Source organism: Peromyscus californicus, unplaced genomic scaffold, assembly GCF_007827085.1.
Source record: "Peromyscus californicus insignis strain IS unplaced genomic scaffold, ASM782708v3 Scaffold_3__1_contigs__length_106647218, whole genome shotgun sequence".
In the NCBI taxonomy this organism is placed as follows: Eukaryota; Metazoa; Chordata; class Mammalia; order Rodentia; family Cricetidae; genus Peromyscus; species Peromyscus californicus.
This window is the reverse complement of record NW_026294551.1, coordinates 102810656-102836156: the sequence shown is the minus strand read 5'-3', so window position 1 is coordinate 102836156 and position 25501 is coordinate 102810656. Positions and strand designations below refer to the sequence as shown.

General features: G+C 43.7%; 1 protein-coding gene across 2 annotated transcripts in view; it reads left to right on the top strand.

The window, feature by feature from the left end:
* The first annotated feature begins 1270 nt into the window (after nucleotides 1–1270).
* Nucleotides 1271–25501, top strand: part of Txndc11 (thioredoxin domain containing 11) — a 72202-nt gene continuing 47971 nt past the window's right edge. The window contains exons 1-4 of one of the 2 annotated variants that reach the window (XM_052759479.1): nucleotides 1271–1641; nucleotides 6321–6537; nucleotides 11509–11606; nucleotides 17761–17890. In XM_052759479.1, coding sequence (XP_052615439.1) covers nucleotides 1394–1641; nucleotides 6321–6537; nucleotides 11509–11606; nucleotides 17761–17890 — 693 coding nt within the window. In that variant the 5' untranslated portion in view covers nucleotides 1271–1393. Of the gene's footprint in view, nucleotides 1642–6320; nucleotides 6538–11508; nucleotides 11607–17760; nucleotides 17891–25501 lie in introns of those variants that run through there. The other variant, XM_052759480.1, reaches the window with a different exon arrangement.

The following is a 25501-nucleotide window of genomic DNA, read 5'->3' as shown; positions in this document are numbered from 1 at the left end:
CATGCCATAGCCCAGGTCTCAAACTCTAGGCAACCCTCCTGCTACTGCCTTCACGTGCTGGGCTTGCAGATACGAGCCATTACACCCAACTTCTCTCAAAATTTTGTTTGTCCTGTACATCATTACTGCTACCAGGGGAGCACAGTGGATTGCTAGGTTCCTCAGTTGAAGCCGGTTTGGGGTCAGAATTTCTCACTAACTTCCTGACCTCGGTGAAGTGAGTTTTCTAAGTCTGTCTTTCCACCAGTAAACGGCTGGTAGGACTGCAGTCAAGAGAGGCAGTACCCAGACACACTGTGTGATGGCTAAGGAAAGCTCTATTTTGTGGTAGGCACCTATTCTAAATTCCTAAAAGATAAGCTCCCGGCAAATCTGATTCCTTGTCCCCTTCCCCAGAATTGTAAACTGCCAAGGTAATTAGCTGCTTGCTCTGGCTTTTGTAAGCTCGCTTATCGCAATGTTAACAGGGATAGGGGCAGCTCTTCACTAGCTGAGTGGAGTGAAGCAGTTTCCCATTCAGCTACACATGACAGAAAAACGCGATAATTGTGGTCTCCACTTAAAAATACCCTTCTTCTAGCCCCTTCTACGGAACGGCGGCACGCCTTCGATTTGGCGTTAAGGCTGTCGTTCTGCTAGCAGCAATTAATAAACTCATTTAATTATAATTTGGATGAGTCTGTTGTCTTTTCCGGTGGATTTGAACTCTGGAATGTAAATAAAATGGACTCCTTACTTTCTATGAGTCGCCTGATTTAATCCTGAGAGCGGAAGCGCTATTACTACCCATTACTCTGGTGCCGGCAGGTCTCCGTCTGTTTCCTGCCTCCTCCCCACTCCCACCCCCTTTTCTGAAAAGCAGAGACAACAAATTGCACCTATGCTCTACAGGGTCTGTAGGTCAGAGCACTGGCGACAATCACGGCTCCGAAACTCTAGGGAGAAAAGAGTAGAGCCCCAACAGTACGCGAATCAACCGACGAATGGAAGAACCGGCTACGACACATCACCAAAACGCTTCTGGAACGAGGATGCAGCGCCTGCGCAGTCGCAGGATGAGGGGCGGGGCCGAGCGTGAGTGACTGCAAACTGCGCAGTCCGTACAAGTGGGGAGGGACCTGTGAAAGGATGACGCGGCCGCGAGTGCTGCGAGCGGTCGCGCAGACTCCGTAGGCTCGGGGGCGTGGCCCCAAGGGGCGTGGCTTTCAGGGGGAGCGTGCATTTGCGCAGACTCTGGGGTGGTGGGCGGGGCGTCCCTGAAGTGTCGCTGACGTGGAGGGTCCGGGTTAGCCGGCGCAGCTGCTTGCGAGGTCTGAGAGCGACGTCCGGGGCTGGGTCCCCGGGCCCGAGGCGGCGGCAGCGGTGGTATAAAGCCGGCGACGGGGAGCATGTAATGTCGGAATGCGGAGGCCGCGGCGGCGGCGGGAGCAGCAGCAGCGACGACGCCGAGGACGAGGGTGGCGGCGGCGGCCCCAAGGGCTCCGGCTCCCTCAGCCCGGCCGGGGCGGCGGCGTCCTCGGAGGGCCGGCTCCGCCGCGGATTGCGCGGCGCCTCGCTCATGGCGCGCCGGCGGCCGGAGCTGCTGTGCGGGGCCGTGGCGCTTGGCTGCGCCCTGCTCTTCGCCCTCAAGTTCACCTGCAGGTGAGGCTGCCGGGACTCGGGCTCCGTGGCCAGAGCTCCGCCAGCCCGGCAGCGCGGGGTCAGCTCGGGGCCTCTGGGGTCGGAGGTCGTATGTCTCCCGCGGGGAAGTGGGCCGCAGCCCCCCGCTGTCCCTCTTTCGAATGGAGAGCTTCCTGGGTGCTGCCCCTTTACAGTTTTGTACCGAGGGTGTTTGGCCGTGTTTCTGAGCTGCTTTTCACCAGTTGGGTTTTCTCGGGTGCACATGGCAATTCTTTCCCACGTTATACTCTGTTTTTCCATCAATTTCATTTTCCTTAATGCTTGCAGTGTAGTGATTTGCAAGCCATTTAGGAGTCTTAATCGCTTTTGGGAATCCAGGCACGCATTTGATGTACTGACAGTCAGTGAGCACTTTGTACTCAGCAGTTGTTAATGCTGAAGACAAAAATCCCTGTTCCCTCGTGTATTTTCATTGAGGTGATATACAGTGAACAAACACTTCAGAGACCTTAGTAAGTGCAATGCAGGGAATAGAAGGTTGAGGGTAGGAAGGGCAGAAAAGCTTTCATTAGGAGTTTACACAGGAAAGGAAGGGACCAATGCTGGAATATCTGGGGTACGAGTGTCTACTACAGAGCAGTTAAGTGCAAAGATCTGGAGTCTGGACAAGGTTGGTCTTTTTTTGAAACTTGGGAAAGGCATGAGTAGGCTGGAGTTTAGTGTAGGAAGAGTGGAAGCTAGTGTGCCTCTTTTTAGGAAATGCATAAATGCAAAGTTTGTATTTCAGTTATACTTCTCCTCAGATCATCGTTTGAGATTTCAGTTTATACACTGTCTTGTCACCTATCATATCCTCTTGGCACTTCTGTCCAGAGGGAGATTTATCTGGGTCCATAGTGAGTGCAACAAACACAATGTGAGGTTCCTGTGGTCAAGACGGGTCAAAGGATTGGTGGTTTTAGTGGAAAGGGATTAAGTTTTTAATGTTTGCCATGTGCCAGCTGCTGTGATAGCTGCTGTGATACTGCTGGGATTAAAGGTCTCCATGCCTGACCTGGAGTTGGAATTTTTTTATCTGAGCAGCCACATATTTTATTGTCTTCACAAGGAAAATGCAGAAGTATTTTACAAGGTGGAATATTGCAAGTTGGCACTTGGATTCAAATTAAGAAAACAGCCCTTTTCCCACTTCAAGGAGCTGACTCACTCCAGTTTGTCCAGCTGTGGAAACAGTGCTCAGTGTTTGAGCTGAGACAACAGCATATCACTTTCATGATCTTTAATGAGAACAGAGACTTAGGAAGAATAAACAGGGTCTTTTTAAAAAATTTAATTTTATTCATAGTCCCGGTCTGAAATAAATTATTGCCCTCTTTAGTGTCTGTTGCTTAGTTGAGTTCAGAGTAGATGATATATAAGAAGGTGGATTTGGAGTTGAACCACAATGAATTTTTGTGCATTTCTGGGTATCTAATCCTTGCCCACATCTATTTATGGGCATTCAGTCTCCATGCATTCATTTTGCTTGCTTTCCTTGTACCCTGACTTGAAGGAGAAACGTGTATGTGCATAAGGAATAAAGACGAGTGCATGTAGAGCTGCCTTTCAGAAGGGAGGTTTAAGGGATACATTTCATATAAGAATTGAATTTATAGGCTGGCTTCAGAACTCATAGTAAAAGGAGAGAGCAGATTCAAGATGTTGTCTTCTGACTTCCCTGTGAATGCCTACACTCACGAACATCTTGCCCAGATACAGTAAAGTTGATCTTTTTTTTTTTAAGCAGGCCGTTATTATTCACAACCAACTCTTTTTTTTTTTTTGTACCTACTGCATAAGCTTAAAAGCTATAGGAAATCTCTGATTGACATATAATTTTTGAAAAATGTGAAGCACATTTTGAGAGATGCATGAAAACTCTGGAGGGACTGTGAAAGAGCGGAGGCCCATGTTTCTCTTTCCTGACTGATTTTTTTTGTTTAGTTTGTGTTTTATCTGGCTTTTAACTTTAAGAACTCCTCCATCAGTAAAAAATAATAAGTTGATGTCACATGTACTTCCCTCAGATTGTATTATTTTATGCTTAGCATACAGTTTTTCTTCTTTTGTTTGGTTTTGGACTGGATCTCATGTAGTTCAGGATGATTTCAAACTACTTTTACCCCTTAAGTGCTGGGATTTCAGGTGTGTATAACCATGCTGGGCTTTAAAAAAAAACTAAATTATGTGTATGTGTATATGAGTGCATCTGTGTGGATGTGTGCACATGAGAGCAAGTGCCCACAGAGCCCAGAGGCATTGGAGACCCTGGAACCTGAGTTATAGGTAGTCCTGAACCACCCAACATGGGTTCTGGGAAGTGAACTTGGGTCCTCTGCAAGAGCAGTGCCCACTCTTACCTGCAGAGCTCTTAACAACCTCCTGGCTTTGTATTTGAGACAGGGTCTTACTTTAACCCAGGCTGGCCTGAAGCTTACTGTTCTCCTGCTTAACCATCTGAATGCTGGAATTGTAAGTGTGTGCCATCATGTCCAATTCATCACTTAATGGATCATGCATTTAAATGGTAGGAATATCCACGAATGAGCAGCCTTTAGAATCTCTTCAGAATGTACCACTTTTTCTCCACAGGACCCTCTCCACCACTGTGTATGGCTATCTATCTGCTTGTCATTCAGGCCTTAGTTTGAGAGTTGCTTGATTACCACCTTGTCAGAAGCTGCTCTGTCCATATCTCCATACTGAGTTCTCCCACAACAGTGCTCGTTTTGTGTCGCTTTTATTACTGATTGTTTATATACTTGTTTGTTTGCCATCTTCCTCCTCTAGGAAGAAAGCTCCTTGGCAGCAGTCTCTGCCTGTGTCAGAAGCACAAGAGCAGTTGCTCAGGCAGATTTTTGAAAAGTTGTGCAAGGGATTGCAGTTTTCAGGTTAGGAAAGTATCCTCCACAGGCAGAAAGCTCTGCAGAGACCACAATGGGGAAATGTTTCATATGCAAGCTTGTTCCTTTGAACTCTTTTTTTTCCCTCCTGTTTTGGCATTCTATTATGGCCTCTAATATCTAGCTTTTTTTCACTTTGCATAATTGTTTTGAGATTCAATCAGGTTAGTATTATGTTTTTTGTTTGCCTTTTCAAAAAAGATTTATTTATTTTTATTTTATTTGTATGAGTGTTTTCCTGAATGTATTTAAGGGCGCTGTGTGTACATGGTACCTGCAGAGGCCAAAAGAAGGCATTGATTCCTGTAAGCCAGCATGTGGGTACTGGGAACTGAGCCTGGGTCCTTTACAAGAGCAGCGAGTAATCTTCACCATGGAGCCATCTCTCCAGCCCCTTCTTGTATTTTTGAAGTTACTACTACTGCAACATGTATATATTTATGTGGGGAATGTATGGTTGTCAGAGAACAACTTCCCAGAAATTGCTTCTGTCCTATCATGTGACTATCTGGAATTGAACCCAGATCCTCAGCCTTGGTGACAGGCACCTTTACCTGATAAACCATCTTGCTGGCCCTTGTCTTGTATTTTCCCTCAATTTAAGTAATATTTAATTGTAAGAATATTCGCCTGATGAATCATGCCAGCCTTTATGCTTACTACCAACATTCATTTATTTGGTTTTTGAAATAAGGTATCCTTCCTTGTGTAGCCCAGGCTGGCACTAGATCCTGCCTCTGCTTCCTGAGTGCTGGCCTCTGTGTCTTTATATTCTAAAAAGTATCTCTTTTAGGGGTTTATTTGACAGTCAATTCTTAGTTGAATGGCTTGATCTTTTATAATTAATTGTGATTATTGGTATGGTTGAGTTTTCTTGCTACTTGTTTTCATTTGTCCCTTCTGTGTTTTATTCATATTCTTTGGTCTTTTACTTTCTTTTGGGTTAATGTATTGTTTTAGGGCACTGTGCTCAGGGCTTTATGCTCCGGCATTGTACACATGCACCTGATGGGAGAGTTGTGGCCCCTCTAACTGTGGGGAACCTTTCTAGTTTAGGCTCTTGCTTTGCTCTTCATCTTTCTTACCACTGAATTATTATTTGTATTTGAAGTCTTTGTTATTGTTGCTTTTCCCTGGATGCTTTGCATAGGTATAGGCCAACTCCACTTAACAAATGATGTTTTCTAAGAGTGGAGACAACTGTAAATGTGGGCATTAGGTAGCATCAGGGCCTGGAGATCAGTGGCTTGTGTGGAGAGTCAGACTGCAAAGAGGTGAGACCATAGATCATGCCGTTCTTCACTGCTCTTTTAGCCCACACCTGCATGGACAATACCCAACATCTGCATTGTTCCAGTCAGGTGTTACCTTAGCACAGTGTATTGCTTTTTGTTTCAAGTACAGTGACTTTCAAACTCTTATTTTCTTATTCAAAAGAGGCCTTTAATTAAACAAACAAAAAAAAAAAACCAAAAAAAAACCAAAAAAACCAAACTGGGTGGTGGTGGCACACTCCTTTAATCCCAGCACTTGGAAGGCAGAGGCAGGCGGATCTCTGAGTTCAAGGTTAGCCTGGTCTACAGAATGAGTTCCAGGACAGCCAAGGATACACAGGGAAACCCAGTCTTGGACCCCCTTCTCCCCCAAAACAAAACACAAACCAAAACAAAGCAGAAGTCTTCTCTGTCCTTCCACACAAAGCTGTAATGGAAGGAGAACATAAGCTGAGAAATCTTGTTTGTGTTTACTTTTTTTTAGTCGAGCAAAAGATGTGATAATACCAGCAAAGCCGCCTGTCAGCTTTTTCTCCTCGAGGTCTCCAGTCCTTGACCTCTTCCAGGGGCAGCTGGACTATGCCGAGCATGTTCGCCGGGATTCCGAGGTAGTGCTGCTGTTCTTCTATGCTCCATGGTGTGGCCAGTCCATCGCTGCCAGGGCAGAAATTGAGCAGGCAGCCAGCCGGCTTTCAGATCAGGTAATACACCCCTTCTACCAAAGAGTCAAGTCTGTGTATCAGAGAGGATGGTCCCTCAGAGGTGTTGTGCCAGACTGGCAGTGATGGCCAGGTGAACTCTGGAGACTGTCAGGTACAGAGCCTATGAAGAAGCAAGAAGGGTCCTGTCATGATGGTCAGAGTGGCAAGAATGGGAACCAGTTCTTTGGCTTCCGAGGGAGTTATGTGCTCACCCACGATAGCAGGCTGCATGTCACAGCGCTGGAGATGGTGGAGATGAGACCAAGAGTCCTAGCTCTCTCATGACCAGCTTATGTGGCTTGTTACCTCTGTGTTGTAAGTGGTATACAGGCCATGGTGCAAATGTGGAGGTTAGAGGAAAGCTTTCAGGAGAAGGTTCTCTTGTCTGCTTTGTAGCCAGCTACTCAAATATTTATACAGGAAAAATTTATGTATAAAAAACTAACAGTTGTTGTGTGTGGTGGCACATACCTTTAATCCCACCTCTCAGGGGGAAGAAGCAGGCAGATCCCTGAGTTCCAGGCCTATCTGGTCTACAGAACAAGTTCCAGGACAGCCAGGGCTACACAAAGAAACCGTGTCTTGAAAAACAAACACACAAACAAAAAAGACTAAAGGTACTTTTCACCAAACCTGATGACCTGAGTTCAGTTCTTTGGGAATCAGTTCTCTCCTGCCTTTTTATGGTTTCTAGGGATTAAACACAAGTCACCAAGTTTTGTGGCAAAGTGCCTTTATCTGCTCATCCATCTCACTGGCCCTATGGTTAATTAAAAAAATAAAAATGTGTGTTTGTACACACACACAGATATATAAAATTTTATGTATATGAGTGTTTTGTATGCATGTATGTATGTACACCACACATGTATACCTGGTGCCTTTGGAGGTCAGAAGATGGTGTCATATCTCCTGTAACTGGAGTTACAGATTGATAGCTGTGAGCCACCAGATGGGTGCTGGGAACTGAACCCCCATCCTCTGAAAGGGCAGCGAGTGCTCCTAACTGCTGAGTCAGTTGCCAGTGCAGTTAATTTTTGAGATAGTGTTTTATGTGGTGAAGACTGGTCTTGAATTCCTGATACTTCTGCCTTTTCTCCCAAGTGCTAGGATTAGAGGTGTGTACCATTCCACACAAACCTGAAAATGACTATTTTATGATGCCCCTTTTCTGCCTGTGAGTCAACTCATATTTGACAAAACTTCCCTATGCATATAATTTCAAAGTAACTTAGTGTACTAATTACAACAGAGGTAGTGGGAAAATGGAAAAGTAACTTGTAGCTAAATCTTAAATATTTTAATGCCAGGCAGTGGTGGCACACGCCTTTAAGGAGGCAGAGCCAGGCAGATCTCTATGAGTTCAAGGCCAGCCTGGTCTACAGAGCGAGATCTAGGACAGGCACCAAAACAACACAGAGAAACCCTGTCTTGAAAAACCAAAAAAAAAAAACCAACCAACCAAACAAAACTTAGCGTATTTTAGTTGTGAGTACATGGGCAAAGCATTATGCTTTATGCTCTGGGTTTGGAATGTAGTGAACCAGACATTCCAGCATCAATGCAGGCATTTCAAACCACTGTGAGATAACAAGCTGACTCTTACATGTGCAGAACAGTTTTGAGCATTGCAGGACATCTCTCAGGACCTTTGCCTAATCATTGTAGCAAGCAAAAAGCACTCCATAGATTCCCGAGGGCCTGTGCTGTTGGAGAAGCATGATTTGAGCTAACTCGGGTGAGCCCCTGAGCTGCAGAATTCATTCAGAACTCTCAGCTGTTTTTTCTTAGAAACAGGAAATACTACAAATGGTGCCTAGGTCTCCTGTCTAGTTTCACAAAGCCTTTCAAAACTATTGTTTACCTTAAAGTATACCATGTACATTCCTTAGAGTGTTCATATTTCTAGAGAAGAATCCCAGCACTTGGAGGGAGTGACAGGAGTGTCTGGAGTTCAGTGCCATCCTCAAATACATAGTGAGTTTGAGGCCAGCCCAAGCTACATGAGACCCTCTCAAAAGAAAATAAAAAAAGACTGTATGTTTGTATGTGTATATATGTATAAATTATGTTTGTGGTATGTTAATATGCACACACACACACACACATATATAGCTGACAAGATGGCTTAGTGAGTAAAGACACTTAGTTCCAAGCCTGATAATCTGAAAATTGAAAGTCATATCATGCCAGGCAGTGGTGACGCACGCCTTTAATCCTAGTACTTGTTAGGCAGAGACAGGCAGATCTCTGAGTTTGAGGCCAGCCTAGTCTACAGAGCAAGTTCCAGGACAGGCTTCAAAGCTACAGAGAAACCCTGTCTCAAAAAACAAAAGAAAGAAAGTCATTATATCATATCATATCAACTTTTCAGGGAGGAAACAGGAATTCCAAGGGAGCCCTGGGCAAGCATGTAGTATATAAGCATGGAAGAAAGCACCACTTTCCTAGTCACTCCCCAGTTCTTTGAATCTGAGAACAAAGGTCTGTCTCCCAGGTAGGAAGCAAAAGGGAAATCCATTGTGTTTCATGTTAAAGTAGTGTTGTTTGTGGCTGGTTTAAGCAATGTGTCTTGAATAATGGAATAGTAACTGTAGTATTCTGTGAGCTGTGTACCATGCTCATCTTTACAACAGTCCTTCATGCTTTTTTTTAGCCTTGGCTTTTTTTTTTTTTGGAGCTGAGGACTGAACCCAGGGCCTTGCGCTTGCACTGAGCTAAATCCCCAACCCCTGCTTTGGCTTTTTTTAAGCAGGGCCTCTGGCTTGCAGGGGCTTAGCAGTCTGTTAAGGTCCCACAGTGACAGACAGTAGGGATTGTGCTACCCACAGTGACCAAACCTGTTCTTTTCAGTTCCTTCTAAATTGAGAGTTTATGGGTCTGTGTGCACAGTAAGGAAAAGAGTGAATTTATTTTCAGAAACAGGCAAAAATCATTTGAGCCATTTTGCTTAGTCAAATTAGCAAGATGGTAGGTTGTGCCCTATTTTTAAGTAAAGAAAATGAGACATCAACCATAGGTAATGATTATTGCTTTTTCTCCCTTAGAAATGGACTAAGGGGCCAGAGAGATGAGTCAGTGGTTAAGGGAGCTTGCTGTTCTTCAGAGAACTGGAGTTTGGTCCCAGGACCCACGTCAGGCAGGTCACAATTGCCTGTACTGGCCTACAGAGTACAGGGACACACACACACCATACACTTACACAAACATAAATGTATACATAAAAGCTAAAAGCTAAAAAAAAGAAATAGATCCTAAAAACTCTGGAGAGTCCCCACTAAGTTTGAGCACTTTTGCTCTACTTGTAGGCAGAAAGCAATTTCGTTGGTGACTTCATATTGCTTTCTTCATAACTTCTTGCTGGGAGAGGTGGTGCACACCTTTAATCCCAGCACTGGGGAGGCAGAGGCAGGTGAATCTCTATGAGTTCAAGGCTAGCCTGGTCTACAGAGTGAGTTTCAGGACAGCCAGGGCTGTTATACAGAGAAATGCTATCTCGAAAAACCAAAAAAAAACAAACAAACAGTATTTTTATTGTATGCATGTGTATGTCTTCGCTGCACTGCATGGTGCCCTGTGCGCATAGAAGCCAGAAGGCTTTGCATACCCTGGAACTGGCTGCAGATGCTTGTGAGCTACCATGTGGGTGCCAGGAACAAACCTGGGTCTTTTGGAAGAGCAGTTAACTGCTGAATCATCTCTCCAGGCCTAACTTTTTTTTTAGTTTTTTGAGACAGGGTTTCTGTGTAGAACACATGCTGTAGACCAGGCTGGCCTCAAACTCAAAGATCCACCTGTCTCTGCCTCCCGAGTGCTGGGACTAAAGGTGTGTGCCACCACACCTGATCCAGCTTTTTATTTGTTTTTTTGGTGTGTTGGAGGTGTGATGTGTAGATATATGCTACAGCATGTGTGGAGACCCTGCCTCAATAAATAGATAGATAGATAGATAGATAGATAGATAGATAGATAATAAAATTAAATTAAAATCAAATCCCTCCAAAGTATTTATTGCTTGTTCATTTTAACATTAAAAACAAATAATTTTCCTCTTTTGACAGACTCAGAGTACTAACTAAACTATGGAGAAGGGTTTTTCTTTGAAATTTATGTATTTATTTTTGAGACCGAATTTTAATATGTAGCCTTGGCTGATTTGGAACTTGCTATGTGGACCTGGCTTGCTTCAAACTCAGTGATAAGCCTCCCTTTGCCTTATAAGTACTAGTATTAAAAGCACACTTGGTTATTTTTCATTAAAAAAAAAAAAGGATTTATTTTACTTTTTGTGTGTATGGGTGTTTTGCCTGCATGTATGTCTGTACACACCATATGCCTGACGCCCTAGGAGAGAGCAGTGGAGTGGAGCTACTGGAGTTATAGATAGTTGTGAGCCACCATGTGGGTGCTGGGAATCAAATCCATGTCCTCTGGAAGAGCAGCTAGTACCCTTCTGAGTTATCTCTCTAGCCCCTATTTTTCATTTTTTAAGATAAGACCTCATTCTGTAGACCAAGCTAGCTTGTATGTAACTCATAACAATTCACCTGAGTCAGCTCCCTCACCCACACCCCTCATTCCCATGCCCCAGGGTTGGGATTACAAGTATGAGCTACCACTTAGGCCTGTCTTTTATTTTAGTGGTAAATGTCACCTCTGAAAGCTTGAAACGGGTAGGCGTGGTGATGCACACCTTTAATCTCACCACTGGGGAGGCAGAGGTAGTCAGATCTCTGTGAGTTCTAGGCCAGCCTGGTCTACAAATCGAATTCAGGACAGCCAGAGTGGTTTACACAGAGAAACCCTGTCTCAAAAAAACAAAACAAAAGCTTGAAACAGCTAGTTTGGTTTTTGTTTACTACTTCCTGCTCTGTGGAGGTTGGGGGAGCTAGTTCTGTTTCTACAATTAGAAGTCTTGGTAACTGTTGAGTTGCTATTCATAGTCATGTGAAACCTTCTTTGCCTCTGCAGGTGTTGTTTGTGGCAATTAACTGCTGGTGGAACCAGGGAAAATGCAGAAAACAGAAGCATTTCTTTTATTTTCCTGTAATACATCTGTATCATCGGAGGTAAGGACTTTCGGTGGTATTTCTAGTCCCACCTACATTCATGAGTTTATCAGTGAAACTTTGTTTCTTTTTTTTCTAGGCAAAATTATTAGATAGTCAATGTAGAAAATTGAGAAAATACAGATAGGCAAAAATAAATAAAAAAAAAATGTCAAGGGATTTGATGATTGTGCCAGCCATGAGTGACTAGTGTGTTTTGATTGTCTTTTTCTGTTAATGTACATGTGAGCCCTCTAGCTGTTGACTAGAGATGTATTAGACAGTGATGTTATTTCCTAAATTGTTCTTTCACACTTTTGTGAGAGTCAGTGTAGCTAGAGTTTTCCTGCCTGGCCCACAGTCAGGACAAATCTCTGTCACCTGCCAGTCCCACAGCTGTTCAGGCCCAACCAAGTAAACACAGAGACTTACATTGCTTACAAACTGTATGGTCGTGGCAGGCTTCTTGCTAACTGTTCTTATATCTTAAATTAATCCATTTCTATAAATCTATACCTTGCCATGTTGCTCGTGGCTTACCGGCATCTTCACATGCTGCTTGTCATGGTGGCGGTGGGCAGTGTCTCCCCCTGCCTTCCTGTTCTTTCTTTCTCCTCTGTTAGTCCCGCCTATACTTCCTGCCTGGCCACTGGCCAATCAGTGTTTTATTTATTGACCAATCAGAGCAACAAATTTGACATACAGACCATCCCACAGCACGTCAGTGTATGTTTATATCAGTGTATGTTACAGCATTATTTTCAAAAGTATGAATTATTCCATTGTATGGCTTTACTTACATTTTAGCTACTGAAAATGTTATGTAATGCAGAAGTACACCCTGTCCCTCATCCTGTTAACCTGGTAGTGTAGCATGCTCAAGATAATAGCTTTTCCAGGTATGGTGGCACCTGCCTGTAATCTAAACTACTTGGGAGGCAGAGACAGGAGGATTATTTGAGGCTAGCCTGGACAACTTAGACCCTATTTTAGTCAGTATCCAAATAGCTGGGAGTATTAATTCAGTGGTAAAGTGATTTCCTAACATGGGTGAGATCCTGGGTTCAATCCCTAGTATTGCAAATAAGGGGGAGGGGATAGCATATCATTTCTTTCAATTAGGAAGAAAATTACTAGTGGCCCATAATTTTATGTCTATAGTTTTTGGTTCTTTTTGGTTTTTCAAGAGCCTTGGCTCTCCTGGAACTTTCTCTGCAGACCAGGCTGACCTTGAACTCGTAGAGATCCACTTGCCTCTGCCTCCCAAATGCTGGGGCTAAAGGCATTTGCCACTACAGCCTGACTTGTCTATAGTTCTGAAGTGACAGGGTGGAACCCCTAAAGTTTCATGATTTTTTTGGTCCCCAGTTATATTCATTTTGCCAAAAGTGACAAGTTTCCTATGGTTTTTATTTTAAGCTATCTTTTTGGATTTTTTTGTTTTGTTTTGTTTTTCAAGACAGGGTTTCTCTGTGTTGTTTTGGTGACTTTCCTGGATCTCACTCTATAGACCAGGCTGGCCTCAAACTCACAGAGATTGGCCTGGCTCTGCCTCCCGAGTGCTGGGATTAAAGGTGTGTGTCACCACTGCCTGGCTTCTTGTTTTTAATCTTTATTTTTAGTTATGTATGTATGTGTGTGCCTGTGTGTTGATACAAGCACATGTAGAACAGAAGAGGGTGTCAGAACCCCTAGATCTGGAGTTAGCTGACAGACAGAGGTGCTGGAAACCAAACTCTGGTCCTTTGCAAAAGCAGTTACATCTTAGCTGCAGATCCATCTCTTTAGGCCTAAGATTCATTTTATTTGTTTGTTTGTTTGTTATTTTTTCTGTGTGTGTGTGTGTGTGTGTGTGTGAGTCTATGTATATGCACCGTGTGCATACAGGAGCTCAAGGAGGTCAGCAGGAAAGCATCAGATCTCCTGGAACTACAGGGGATTGTGGGCCACCATGTTGGTGCTGGGAATAAAATCCAGGTCCTCTGGAAGAATAGACAATGTTCTTAACCATCGATCTATCTCCCCAGACTGTTCATTCATTTATTTATTTATCTACCTATCAATCTATTCATTCCATTCATTCATTCATTCATTCATTCATTCATTCATTCATTCATTCGTGGGGTGGTGACAGGATCTCACTATGTAGTTCTGGCTGGCTTGGAACTCACCATGTAGACCAGGATTGCCTGGAAGTCAGAGGTCTACCGGCCTCTGCCTCCTAGTGCTAGGGTCAAAGGTGTGCACCCCATGCCTTGCTTTGTTGGATAAGGGATCTCTACTGTAGCCTAGGCTGGCCTTATAGTCACTTTATAACACGGCTGGCCTAGAACTTAGTGACCCTGCCTCACCTTCTCACAAGTGCTGGGATAATAAGCATGTGTCAACCACATTTAACTTAGTTTGACTTTAAGTTATTTGCTTTTTACCGCATATATATTAATGTTTGGTTTTGCAGACATGCTAAGACCCTAATATGGATGTTAAGTAATATTTGAAAAATCTGACTTTGGAATATTTATTTATTTAGAGGCAGGGTCCCACAATGTAGTCCTGGCTGTCCTGGAACTCACTATGTAGACCATGCTGGCCTTGAATTTAAAGATTGGCCTGCTTCTGCCTCCCCAGTGCTGGGATCAAAGCCATGTGCCACCATACCTGATTATTTATTTTGATTTTTGAGATGGTCTCATTCTGTATCCCAGGCTAGGGATACAGATGATCTTCCAGCCTTAGGCTCCTAGGGTAGAAGATGGAATTTAGGCTTCATTCAATGTAATTGGCTTTAAAGTCTGTGAAAGGCCGAGTGAGTAAAGACCTAACTAGTGAGAGCTCTATTTTAGGGTTTCCCTCCCTTCTCAGGTCTTTTCCCTCCTGGTCTCAGTAGGTCTCACATCAATGGTTAGCAGACTGTTAGTGACAGGGTCTCTATCCCATTCCTTCCCAGTTCCACTCCACTAGCGTAAACTGTTGTCACACAGGATCTTACTGGAACAATTGATGTTATTTAGGCAAGACCACCTTTTCCATCCTCAGGTTTTCCGCTGTATGTGGTTTTCTTTTTTTTTTTCTTTTTTCTTTTCCTGTTTTTTTGAGACAGAGTTTCACTGTGTAGTTTTGGTGCCTGTCCTGGAGCTTGCTCTGTAGATCAGGCTGGCCTCGAACTCACAGAGGTCCACCTGGCTCTGCCCCCCAAGTGCTGGGATTAAAGGCGTGCGCCACCAACACCCGGCATGTTTGTGGTTTTAATGTCCACGGAAGGAACAAACTAACTTCTCAGTAGCTATTTAGATTGGTTTCAGGTCTCCCCACTCTACTTCTTGTCCAGTAGGTTCTTCCTCTGCTTTGACAGCTACTGCAGGGTTCTTAAATATAAAGTACACTCCCAGTGGCCATCTCAGGCCTAGTTCTTCCTTTGTAGAGGTCAGCAGAAACCATTGTGCTGAAGGGGTGGTGTGTTTATTCTACTTAGGTCCCTATGCTACTCTTTGGCTTTGGAAAAAGGACACAGGTGCCCAGTGGGGTGGTTAAAACTTCAGGCTGCTGGAGGTGATTTTAACTTCATGTGACATTAAAATGAGCATTCCCTTGAATTGGAATGGTCATTTTGAGATGCATGGGAAAACACATGAACTGTTTGTGTCCTCAGCTTCTATAGACTTTAGAATCAAATAGTCCAAGCCAGGTGTTGTGCTGCATGCCTTTAAACTCAGAACTATTTAGGCTGAGGCAGGCAGATTGCTGTGAGTCTGAAACTAGCCGGAGCTGCTGTGTGAGATTCTGTTTAAAATTCCCAGTACCTTGGTTTTCTGCACAGGGCTTTGAATGCCCACCCTTCATTTTAGCCCGCTGCTTTGCTCTTCTGTTCATTTCACCACTTAGGTGCAGTGTGCAGCAGGCCTGAGCCACAGGAACTCTCCAAAGATACTTTCTTCTTGTTCTCAGAGTCTAGAGGCCTCATGTGTGCATGTACACATGATTGGTCCATTAGCTGAATGCTCCTGGGCACGCTGGTAATCACAAGTTCTTCCTGCTTACAGTGCTTGCACACATCCCGCTGGGTCTCATGGCTGAGCAGACGCTGCTGTTGCTCTCATTTGCTGCAATGCTTTATCTTGTAGCTACTTAAATTCATGGCTTCCTGCTTTGTGGGACAGGTTTTGGGGTTTGTACTGATGTCATCTCAAGGTTGATGAAACAGAGTTTGGATCATGGAAACAGGTTCTCACCACCCTGCTGTCATTGTGTTCTAGACCAGCTTATCCTACACTGATGGCTGTAATTTCTTCACTTCTGTATCCTGCATCTTGAGATCTTGTTTGCTTTTACAGTTCACTAGGACACTAGGAAAACCCAGCAAAGCCTCATGCCTTGAATAGATGAGATTTCTACATGGGTTGGCTTTCTTTTTTTTTTTTTTAGTTTTATGAGGCAGGGTTTCTTTTGTTCCTGGAACCTGCTTTGTAGCCCAGGCTGGCCTCAAACTCACAGAGATCTGCCTGCCTCTGCCTCCCAAGTGCTGGGATTAAAGTCATGTGCCACCAACTCCAGGAAGATTGGCTCCTTTTTTTGCTGAACGAAACATGTTATCAGATGCTTTCTTGATTTTTTTTTCTCATTCGTTCATTCATTCATTCATTCATTCATAGTATGTTTGTTTGAGACAGGTTCTAATGTAGCTCAGACTGGTCTCAAATTTACAGATATATAGATATGTCTGAAGATCACCTTGCACTCCTCTACCTCCTGAGTCCTGGGATTAATGGTATATATACATTACCATACCTAGTCGTCTTTTTTTTTTTTCCTTTAAATTAGAATTCGTTGATGGATGGTGATGGTGGTAATTAAAAAAAAAATTTTTTTTAATTAAAAAAATACTTTCTATTCAGACCTGACTGGCCTGGAACTCACTATGTAGATCAGGCTGGTCTCAAACAATCCACATGTCTATGCCTCCCAAGTGCTGGGATTAAAGGTGTGCTCCACCATGCCTGGCCTCTTGAGTTGGTGTAATTCTTTTTTTTTTTTTTTTTGGTTTTTCGAGACAGGGTTTCTCTGTGTAGCTTTGCGCCTTTCCTGGAACTCACTTGGTAGCCCAGGCTGGCCTTGAACTCACAGAGATCCGCCTGGCTCTGCCTCCCGAGTGCTGGGATTAAAGGCGTGCGCCACCACCGCCCGGCCCCGAGTTGGTGTAATTCTTACTCCTGTTTCCCAGCTGTGCTTGTAGAATGTTGTGCTTACTTTTTCCGTATTTCTATTTCTTTGGTATCATATTCTGTAGTGTGCACTGAAGAATTTATCACGTATTCAAATTTTTGTAACTATGTAACACCATTATGAGTACAGCATATATGTAATTCTTTCCTAAACTTTGTGCATTGCTGCTGTGAACAATAAACTTAATGTCATCTCTGTAGAGAAAAGAATGGTTGCAGAATTTCTGAATTTCATGTGCTCCTGACCCCTATTGTTCAGTAACATTTGTGTGTATTGTGGGTCACTGAGAGACCTGAGAGACTTTGGATGAGTTTGGGAGGATATTGAGGCAGCCAGGTAAAAATCTGATGATCTCAGGAGAATACCTGAGTGGTGTTAGTGTTTCAGAACTGGACCAGGTGCATACCAAAGCATACCATAAGGGACACCTCCTGACTTCACCCGTGCCATTTTGTCCCTGTTGTGATGACTTTTTAAACAGGTGTCAGGTTCACTTAGTGATCCTTTGTGTATGTGCCTTTGGAAACACAAATAATTACTTTTTAGTAGGCAATGGGTCAACTTCCAAATGATTCTTATTTCAGTTTCATGGAAAAGGAAATCTGCCTACATGTGTTGAGTGCTATAGCAAAGATCCTGGAATTCTTTATCATGTGGTTAGTTTCCGAGGCCACTTTTTTCTTTTTTAGTAGAAACTAAATTTTTCTTTTAGAGGATAGAAAGATTTTAACTTGCAGCTGGATTAAGATTGATCTCATAGAAGTGCTTGTCTCTTCCCCACCTAAAATGCTGATTCTCTGTTTACCTCCTGAGCAAAGCAGGCTGCTTGCCTCTGAACCAACTGTTAAAGCAAAGATGTTTTCTTTGTGTGATGTTGATAGTTTTTGTTACACATTACAGGTTTAATGCATGGTGTATTGTTTTTATTTATTTTTATTTTTATTTTTGGTACTAGTTTTGGACCAATCGAATACAAAGGCCCCATGAGTGCTGTTTACATTGAGAAGTTTGTTCGCCGGGTGATGAAACCACTTCTGTACATCCCATCTCAATCAGAATTGCTAGATTTTCTCTCAAACTATGAGGTACCTGTCTTTCTTTTCTCTTCTGTTCCCGAGACCTTTTACTGGGTTGAACTGGATTGTTTATATTAAGTGGTTTTTAGTTTTTGTTTTATTTTGGTGTATATTAATTGTACAAGATAGTGGGTTTCATTATGATGTTTTCATACTTTAAAAAAACGCTTCTTGGATTTCAGCAATTAAAAACATGACATTGGTGGCTGGAGAGCTGGCTTAGGGTTTAAGAGCGTGTAGTACTATCCTTTGGGAGGACCCAGGTTTAGTTCCCTTCACCTTCCTCAGTTGGCTAGAAACTAACTCCAGTTCCAGGAGATCCCATGCTTCTGGGCTCCACAGGCAACTGCACACACATGCACACCCCACCCCTCCAATTAAAAATAATTTAAAAAATTCACCTTATAGAGAAGCCCCATTTAAGTGCTCCTGGAGTTGCTAGTTATAAGGGTGGCTGCCAGGTGAGCTTTAAAAGACTAGAATACTTGCAAAATCTTGTCTGTGTTTTGTTTGGGGATTTTAAACAAATGTTGGCCTTGTCTCATAGTTAACTATAATATAGAATTAGCTCATAGTTCCTATGCAGCAACTCATTTCTAAGAATATTCTTTGACCCTATAGTATTGTACAATGAGGCAGAGGCAGGTGGATCTCTTTCGAATTTGAGGCCAGCTTGGTCTACAGAGCTAGTTCCAGGACAGCCGGAGTTAAACAGAGAAACCCTGTCTTGAAAACAAAACCAAAACCGAGAAACCCTTGCAAATATGGTGCTGAAGAGACGGCTCAGTGGTTAAGGTCACTTGTTCCTCTTCTAAGGGACTCAGGTTCAGTTTCCAGCACCTGCACCAGGTGGCTCCCAGCTACCCATAACTTCTAGGGTGTCTGAACCCCTCTTCTGGCTTCAGTGGGTATGCCCACACATACACATAAATAAATAAAATAAATGTTTAAAAATAATTTTTTAGGCTTTACTTTATGTGTATGGGTGCTTTGCCTGCTTGTATGTCTGTGCATCCCATGTGTACCCAATGTCCACAGGAGGCTGAAGAGGGTGTTGGTTCCTCTGGGCCTGGAATGACAGTTTCAAGCTGCCGTATGGGTGTTAGGAATTAAACCCAGGTCCTCTGGAAGAGCAGCCAGTACTCTTAACCACTGAGCCATCTCTCCAGCCCCTAAAAGAAGTCTTTATTTAAACAAATAAACAAAAAAACTTCAAATATATTCTTTTCTGTTTTATTCAGTCTTTTTTACAGAAAGTATTTTAACTTACTAACATGGCTTTTTTCCTGTGGCCCCATTGCCAGCTTCACATTTAAAATTATGTTATTGTTATAAGAATCTTAGGTTGCTGGGAGTGGTGGTGCATACCTTTAATCCTAGCACTTGGGAGGCAGAGACAGGTGGGTGTCTGTGAGTTAGTTTCAGGACATCCAGAAGTACATAGTGAGACCCTATGGCAGGATCCTGTGCTGTTTGTTATTCCCTTTTGGGGAGGGGGCCAAGTAGTCACAGAGTCAACGGCACAGACTCTGGGAGAATGTCGAAACAACAAGCTCAGTTTTTTCAGGAAGAGGCAAGCCTTATATACCCTCCTCTTCACCCTGGGGGAAGGTCTGATGAATATACATCTGCTGGTGTGACATGGCTGCCTCTCATTGGTTCAGGTCATCTCTAGATTATGTCTCAGCTGCTGTTGCTAAGGCCGTTAGGCAGACCCAGGTTGGCTCTCAGAAAATATCTTTTTTACTGGTTTGGGCCGGCTGGCCCTCAAGCCTGTTAGGGATGAGTTATCCCACATATCCACCCCTTTTCATTATTTATAGGACATGCTCAGTGGGAGCTAGGGTGCATTGTCCTAACCTTGTTGACCCCACCTCAGGAGAGCTCAGCATAATAGACTGTGCCAGCATAATGGACTGTGCCTACCTTAGGTTGGCTTGCCAAACAAGCTCATACAAGTTATTAACTACCAGCCATGGAAGAGCATCAGTCCTGGAGATCTGTCCAGATAGTGGGCTTTAGGCAGTAGCCTTCTGTATCTCAATGAGCCATGCATGCATTATTTCTCTAGGAGAACTTTGTTCTAGTTGTCTGAAAGCCAATAAAACCTGTAGGGTCACCTTTGTGGCTGCCTTCTGTTGATGAAAGACATTTGAACAAGAGACCTGCTATAGGGTCTCACTATGTACTCACTATGTCAAAAATTCAGTCTCAAGGACATGGATGGGATCCTAGTCATATTTATTGTGCCAATCGAAGTGTTTCTGGTGATGCATTAGCAACCTTGTAGTGGGTGAGGCAATTGCTTTATATCTAGGGTCGCATGTCAGTAATGACATGACCTTTACTAATGCCGCAGTAGTGGAGCAAATCATACATTATCCCTCTGAACCTTCTTCTTTGTCCAAAGTCTCTTGGTCTGTTGCTGGATGCACATCTTTGGAGGGTATCCATATTGGCGTGGTGATATTCTGGGGAAAAATGCATGTATAACCTCGCCTCTGGGTTAATAGGGGAGCAGAGTGTTGCCATTGAAGGGTGATGGGATCTCTCCAGTGTACCAAGGGCAACGGTGTCTCCCGAGGCAGGTAAATCAGCATGTTGTCCAATTTGGGCTTGTGTAACAGGGTTAACATATGGTCCTTGGCCAGTGAGCATCTCAAGAGAAACAGTGATGTTATACTGTATATTAAAATGAGCCTGAGCCTGAGCCTCAGCCTGGTCATCACAGGCAGCTCGCCAGTTAAGGAAGTCCGCAGGCTCTAACACAACCTTCATCAAATGGTACCAGTCTTAATAAGTCTATAAACACATTGCCCATTGCCGTAGGACTTGCTCAAAATATGACGAGTCAGGACCCAATTTATTAGTGTCCTTACGGACCAAAGACAGGTCTGCAAGAGGGGTAGGTATCCATGGTTGGTTGGCTGCACTGGGGCCCACATTAACTGGAAAGGCCATGGTGGGCATGTGGAGCACCATAGGTGGAATAGGCAGGTAGACATCCGGGCAAATCACTCCGTGGATACTGCAGGGGGGAGGTAGCCGCTCGAGGCATGGGGGGAGCAGAGAGAGGGACTGCTGGTGTAGGCTTAGATGCTGCTGCAATCATTTCCTCTCTCTTTACATCCCTTTCCTTTCCTTTATGCCTATTCTTATCTGTCTCCTTGTCAGCAGAGGCAGAGGAAATATCAGTCATGGATGGAATGAAGGTGATAGATAAGTTGATGTTCCATTGTTCCTGGCAGTGCTTGTCGTGGACCTCCTCAGTAGAGGAAGACTTTGGCCAGCAATTATAACAAAATGGGCATAAAAAGACAGTTGAAGGGTTACTCCCGAGGCCACTTCCCTTTTTCTGGCCAGGAGCAGAACTCTCATCCAAAGATCAGGTTCTCTGGAGGAGCAGCACACACTGCTGATTAACTGCTGAGTTAGCTCTCCAGGCATCACAACCCACAAGTACATGCATGCATGCACGCACGAACGAACACACACACACACACACACACACACACACACACACACACACACACACACACACCTAAAATTAGTCAGATGATGGCTATTGTTTCCTTAGGGACCAGCCCTTATATGGAAACGCCAGGTAGCCTGAACAAAAGTATATGCCACCCTACTGTACAAACAGACTCACAAACAAAAAGAAGAAAGTGGGGGGTCCCAGCGCTTACCTGCTGAAGGGACTGAAATCACACAACATAGAGGGACCTACTCACCGAAATACACCACTCGAGGGGGCTGCTCAACCAGCACTAGGCATGAGGAAAGGGAGACAAACAGGTCCCTGTTCAGGCACCAGATGTAGCAGGGTCCTATGCTCTTGGAAAGTATCTTTTTTTTTACTGGTTTGTGCCAGCTGGCCCTCAGGCCTGTTAGGGATGAGTCATCCCACAAGACCCTGTCTCAAAAAACAAACAAAAAAAGAACCTTGGGCCTGGCGTGGTGGTGCACACCTTTAATCCCAGCACTTGGGAGGCAGAGGCAGGCAGATCTCTGTGAGTTCAAGGCCAGCCTGGTCTACAGCGTGAGTTCCAGGACAGTGAAGGCTACACGGAGAAACCCTGTCTTAAACCCTACCCCCCAAGCCCCCCCAAAACAAAAACAAAAACAAAAACATTTAATTGAGGCTGACTTACAGTTTCAGAGGTTTAGTCCATTATCATGGCGGGAAGCATAGCAGCATGCTGGCAGACATGGTGCTGGAGAAGGAACTGAGAGTTCTGGATCCACTGGCAACAAGACCAGTGAGCCATTGGGCATGACTTGAACTTTTGAAACCTCAAAGCCCATTCCCATGACATACTTCTTTCAACAAAGCCACACCTACTCCAAGACTACACCTCCTAATAGTGCTACTCCCTTTGGACCTATGGGGGTCATTTTCATTCAAACCATCACACTTAGTTATCAGTATTCTGCAGAATGGAGAGTGGCCCGTGCATGATAATCATAAGAATGAGATGATAGGATCTAGGATTTTCTTCCTAGATAAACACTATAGCACAATACTAACTTACACCACATGTGTGTAGCTGGAAACTGCAGTGAACTTTCCCAGGGACCCTGCTTTAGTCATATCCTTGCAAGCATGTTAGATTGTGCTTCCTGCAGTTAATCTTACTTATTCTCAACAGTTCTTCTTGCCTGTGTATAGACAGGAAGATGTAGTTTATTACTATGAACAACATAGCCAAACAGAATGTGGCTCATAGTTATTTTGGTGGCCTTGAAGTTGATTGAAAAAGGAGTAGGACTGAGTGAGTACGATGAAATTTTTACTGGTTTTATGTCTTGTAATTTTAGTTGTTTCTTTTTTCTTTTTCTTTTTTAAGGTATCATCTCTCAGGTATTGGTAGCTTCTATATCAAGTGCTTTATTTTTTTATTTTATTTATTTTTTTTAAGAATTTTTTTTTAAACTTTATTTTATGTGCATTGGTGTGAGGGTGTAAGATTCCCTGGAACTGGAATTACAGACAGTTGTGAGCTGCCATGTGGGTGCTGGGAATTGAACCCAGGTCCTCTGGAAGAGCAGCCAGTGCTCTTAACCACTGGGCTATCTCTCCAGCCCCCCAAGTGCTTTATTTTTAAAGCTCATGAACAAAATCATTTTGAGTTTACCTTACAACCTTCCTACCAAATACTAACAGAATTGTTATTTGGAACTTTTATCTTGTATTTGTCCCAAAATATTTTCTAAACCTTTTTGTAAATTTCTGTAATTTACTTAAGATGAATTATTTAGCATATGTCTATTAATTTATTCTTAGAAATTCAATAAACTAAAATTAAGTGGGATAATAAGAGGCCTAGGAATCTTTGGGGTGTGTGAGAATAGGGTATTGACAATTGCTAGATGAGAGAAAAACCTGAGCATTTTGCAGAAAAGCTTGAATGCCCAATATTATATTGTTTTTAAGCATAAATATGAGTGTTGAGCAAGTATGCAGCATTTCTGTTAGTTCAGAGTTTTATACTACTGTGAATAGGGTAGTTTTACACGAATTAACACCATGGCAGAAATGGTTCAAGTGCCAGTGAGTAAAATCAAGGTGGGGGGTGGAGGTGGGGGGGTGGAGGTGGTGGCTGCAGAGATGTTGCAGAAGTTAAAAGCACTGGCTCTTCTTCTCGAGGACCCAGGTTTCATTCTCAGCATCTATGTGGTGGTTCACAACCCAACTGTACTATACCACTTCCAGGGGATCTGACCCTTTCAGGCACCAGGCATGTATATGGTTCACATACATACATGTAGGCACTTAACAGACATATATACGTCTAAAAAAGAAAGGGGAAAAGGACTTTTTAAAAAGCACATCAAGGTAATTGTTCATAAGGCCACTAGAGGGTGTGTGCCGTGTGCCAAAACCTACACTATTCTGCAAATGGTGCATGCTTCCTCAACAGAATGTTCCAGGAGGTGTTAAGGATTTTCTGGCTATCTGTATGTAGCTGTTTTCTGCCTCCTTGCTAAAACAGCTCCTAACCGTCTGTACTCATGGATTGGCGTTACATCACAAAGTAGGTTAAGGGATAGCCTGCCAGTTGATGAAGGAGCTTTGTCCAATGCATAGTGTTTGCTCTGTGCCAGGCACAGAGGGAGACTGTTTCATAGATTGACAGCGAATGAGTATGCTCAGCAAACCTCAGAAAACAAATGAACAAGAGGCACTAGGCTGACTACTGTCCTCCTGATATACATGTCTGTGTGAAACTTTAAGAATAACCTTATTTGAAAATAGGGTCTTTGGAGCTGGGCTTGGTGTGCACCTTTAATCTTAGCACTTGGGAAATAGAGATAGGTGACTTTTTATGAGTTCTAGGCTAGCTTGGTCTGTATAGCAGGTTCCAGGGCAACCAAGGCTACTTGGAGAGACCTTGGGGGTTTGGGGGGAGAGGCAAAAGGGTCTTTGAAGACATAATTTATTATGGGTCTTGTGATGAAATCCTAAATTTCCTTGACTGATGTATTGGCAGAACAGTAGCTGGTATGGAGAGGGCCATAAGGCTGCGGCCACTGGAACATTGCAGTCTCAAAGCAGGCCAGGCCTGGAGCTATCTAAAGCTGGTAGAAGCAGAGAAGACACCCCACCCCACCTCCCACACCCCACAATTCTCTAGAGAGTAGAGAGAATGGTTGCTGTGGTTCTGCACCACCCATTTGTGGTAATTTGTCAGGGCAGTCCTAGGGAATGAGGCAGTGTCAGGTTTTAAGTACCGTGATGGAAGAGTAGTGATCTGGGACAGGGGAAGGGTATAGCTAATTTGAAAGGCAGGAAGTCCTCACTAGGAAATGATATTTGAACAAAAACCTGAACAAGATGAAGCCTGTGTGATCTGACCAGACCAGACCTCAGGAAGCTGGAGAAGGTACAGAGCCCCAAGGAAGATTGGGATTGTTCAGGCCAAGGAAAGAGGACAGTGAGAGGAGATAACCCTGTCATTTGGCTGAATAAGGAACAGGCAGTAGCTTGTCCACTGGGGGCTGGTTAAGGTTCTGAGAACAGGGAGAGACAACAGGACATCACCAGAACCTAAGGCTGCTGCCTGCTGCCCAGTACCAAGTTGGCCCCAGTCCTGTGCTCTCTTCTCCAGAAGGACCTCTGTGAGGGCGTTAAGTACAGGCTTAGAGTTGTCTGCTTCAAGCTAGCTCATGGATGTGTTTGCAGCTGAGTACACAAAAGCTCAAGTCTAGTAAAATCTATGTGGAGATATTATTTGTTCCTCACCCTTGTTTTCTCAGATTTGAGCAAGACATTTGGAAAGAATTGAAATATGTGTAATTAATTTGTGTTACTTGTTAAATAATGACATGGTTTCTGTTGGAGAGACATTGGAATTTTGGGGAAATCTTTGCAGATTTTGCTTTACCTACAACATAACCAGAGTTGCTTTCAAACCTAGATAATCTGTAATAGAAGTGAACAGATCAACATCGCCCCACCTTACTACTTACTACACTCCATTCTTACTACTGGAGCATGGCCAAACTCCCCATGGCCAGCCCTTAAAGAAAACTGAGTCCTTCTCCACCCCCACCAGAAGCCATCCACTGTGAAGAACTACACTCCAGGAGCCCTATCACAGTTTTTAAGAGTTCTCT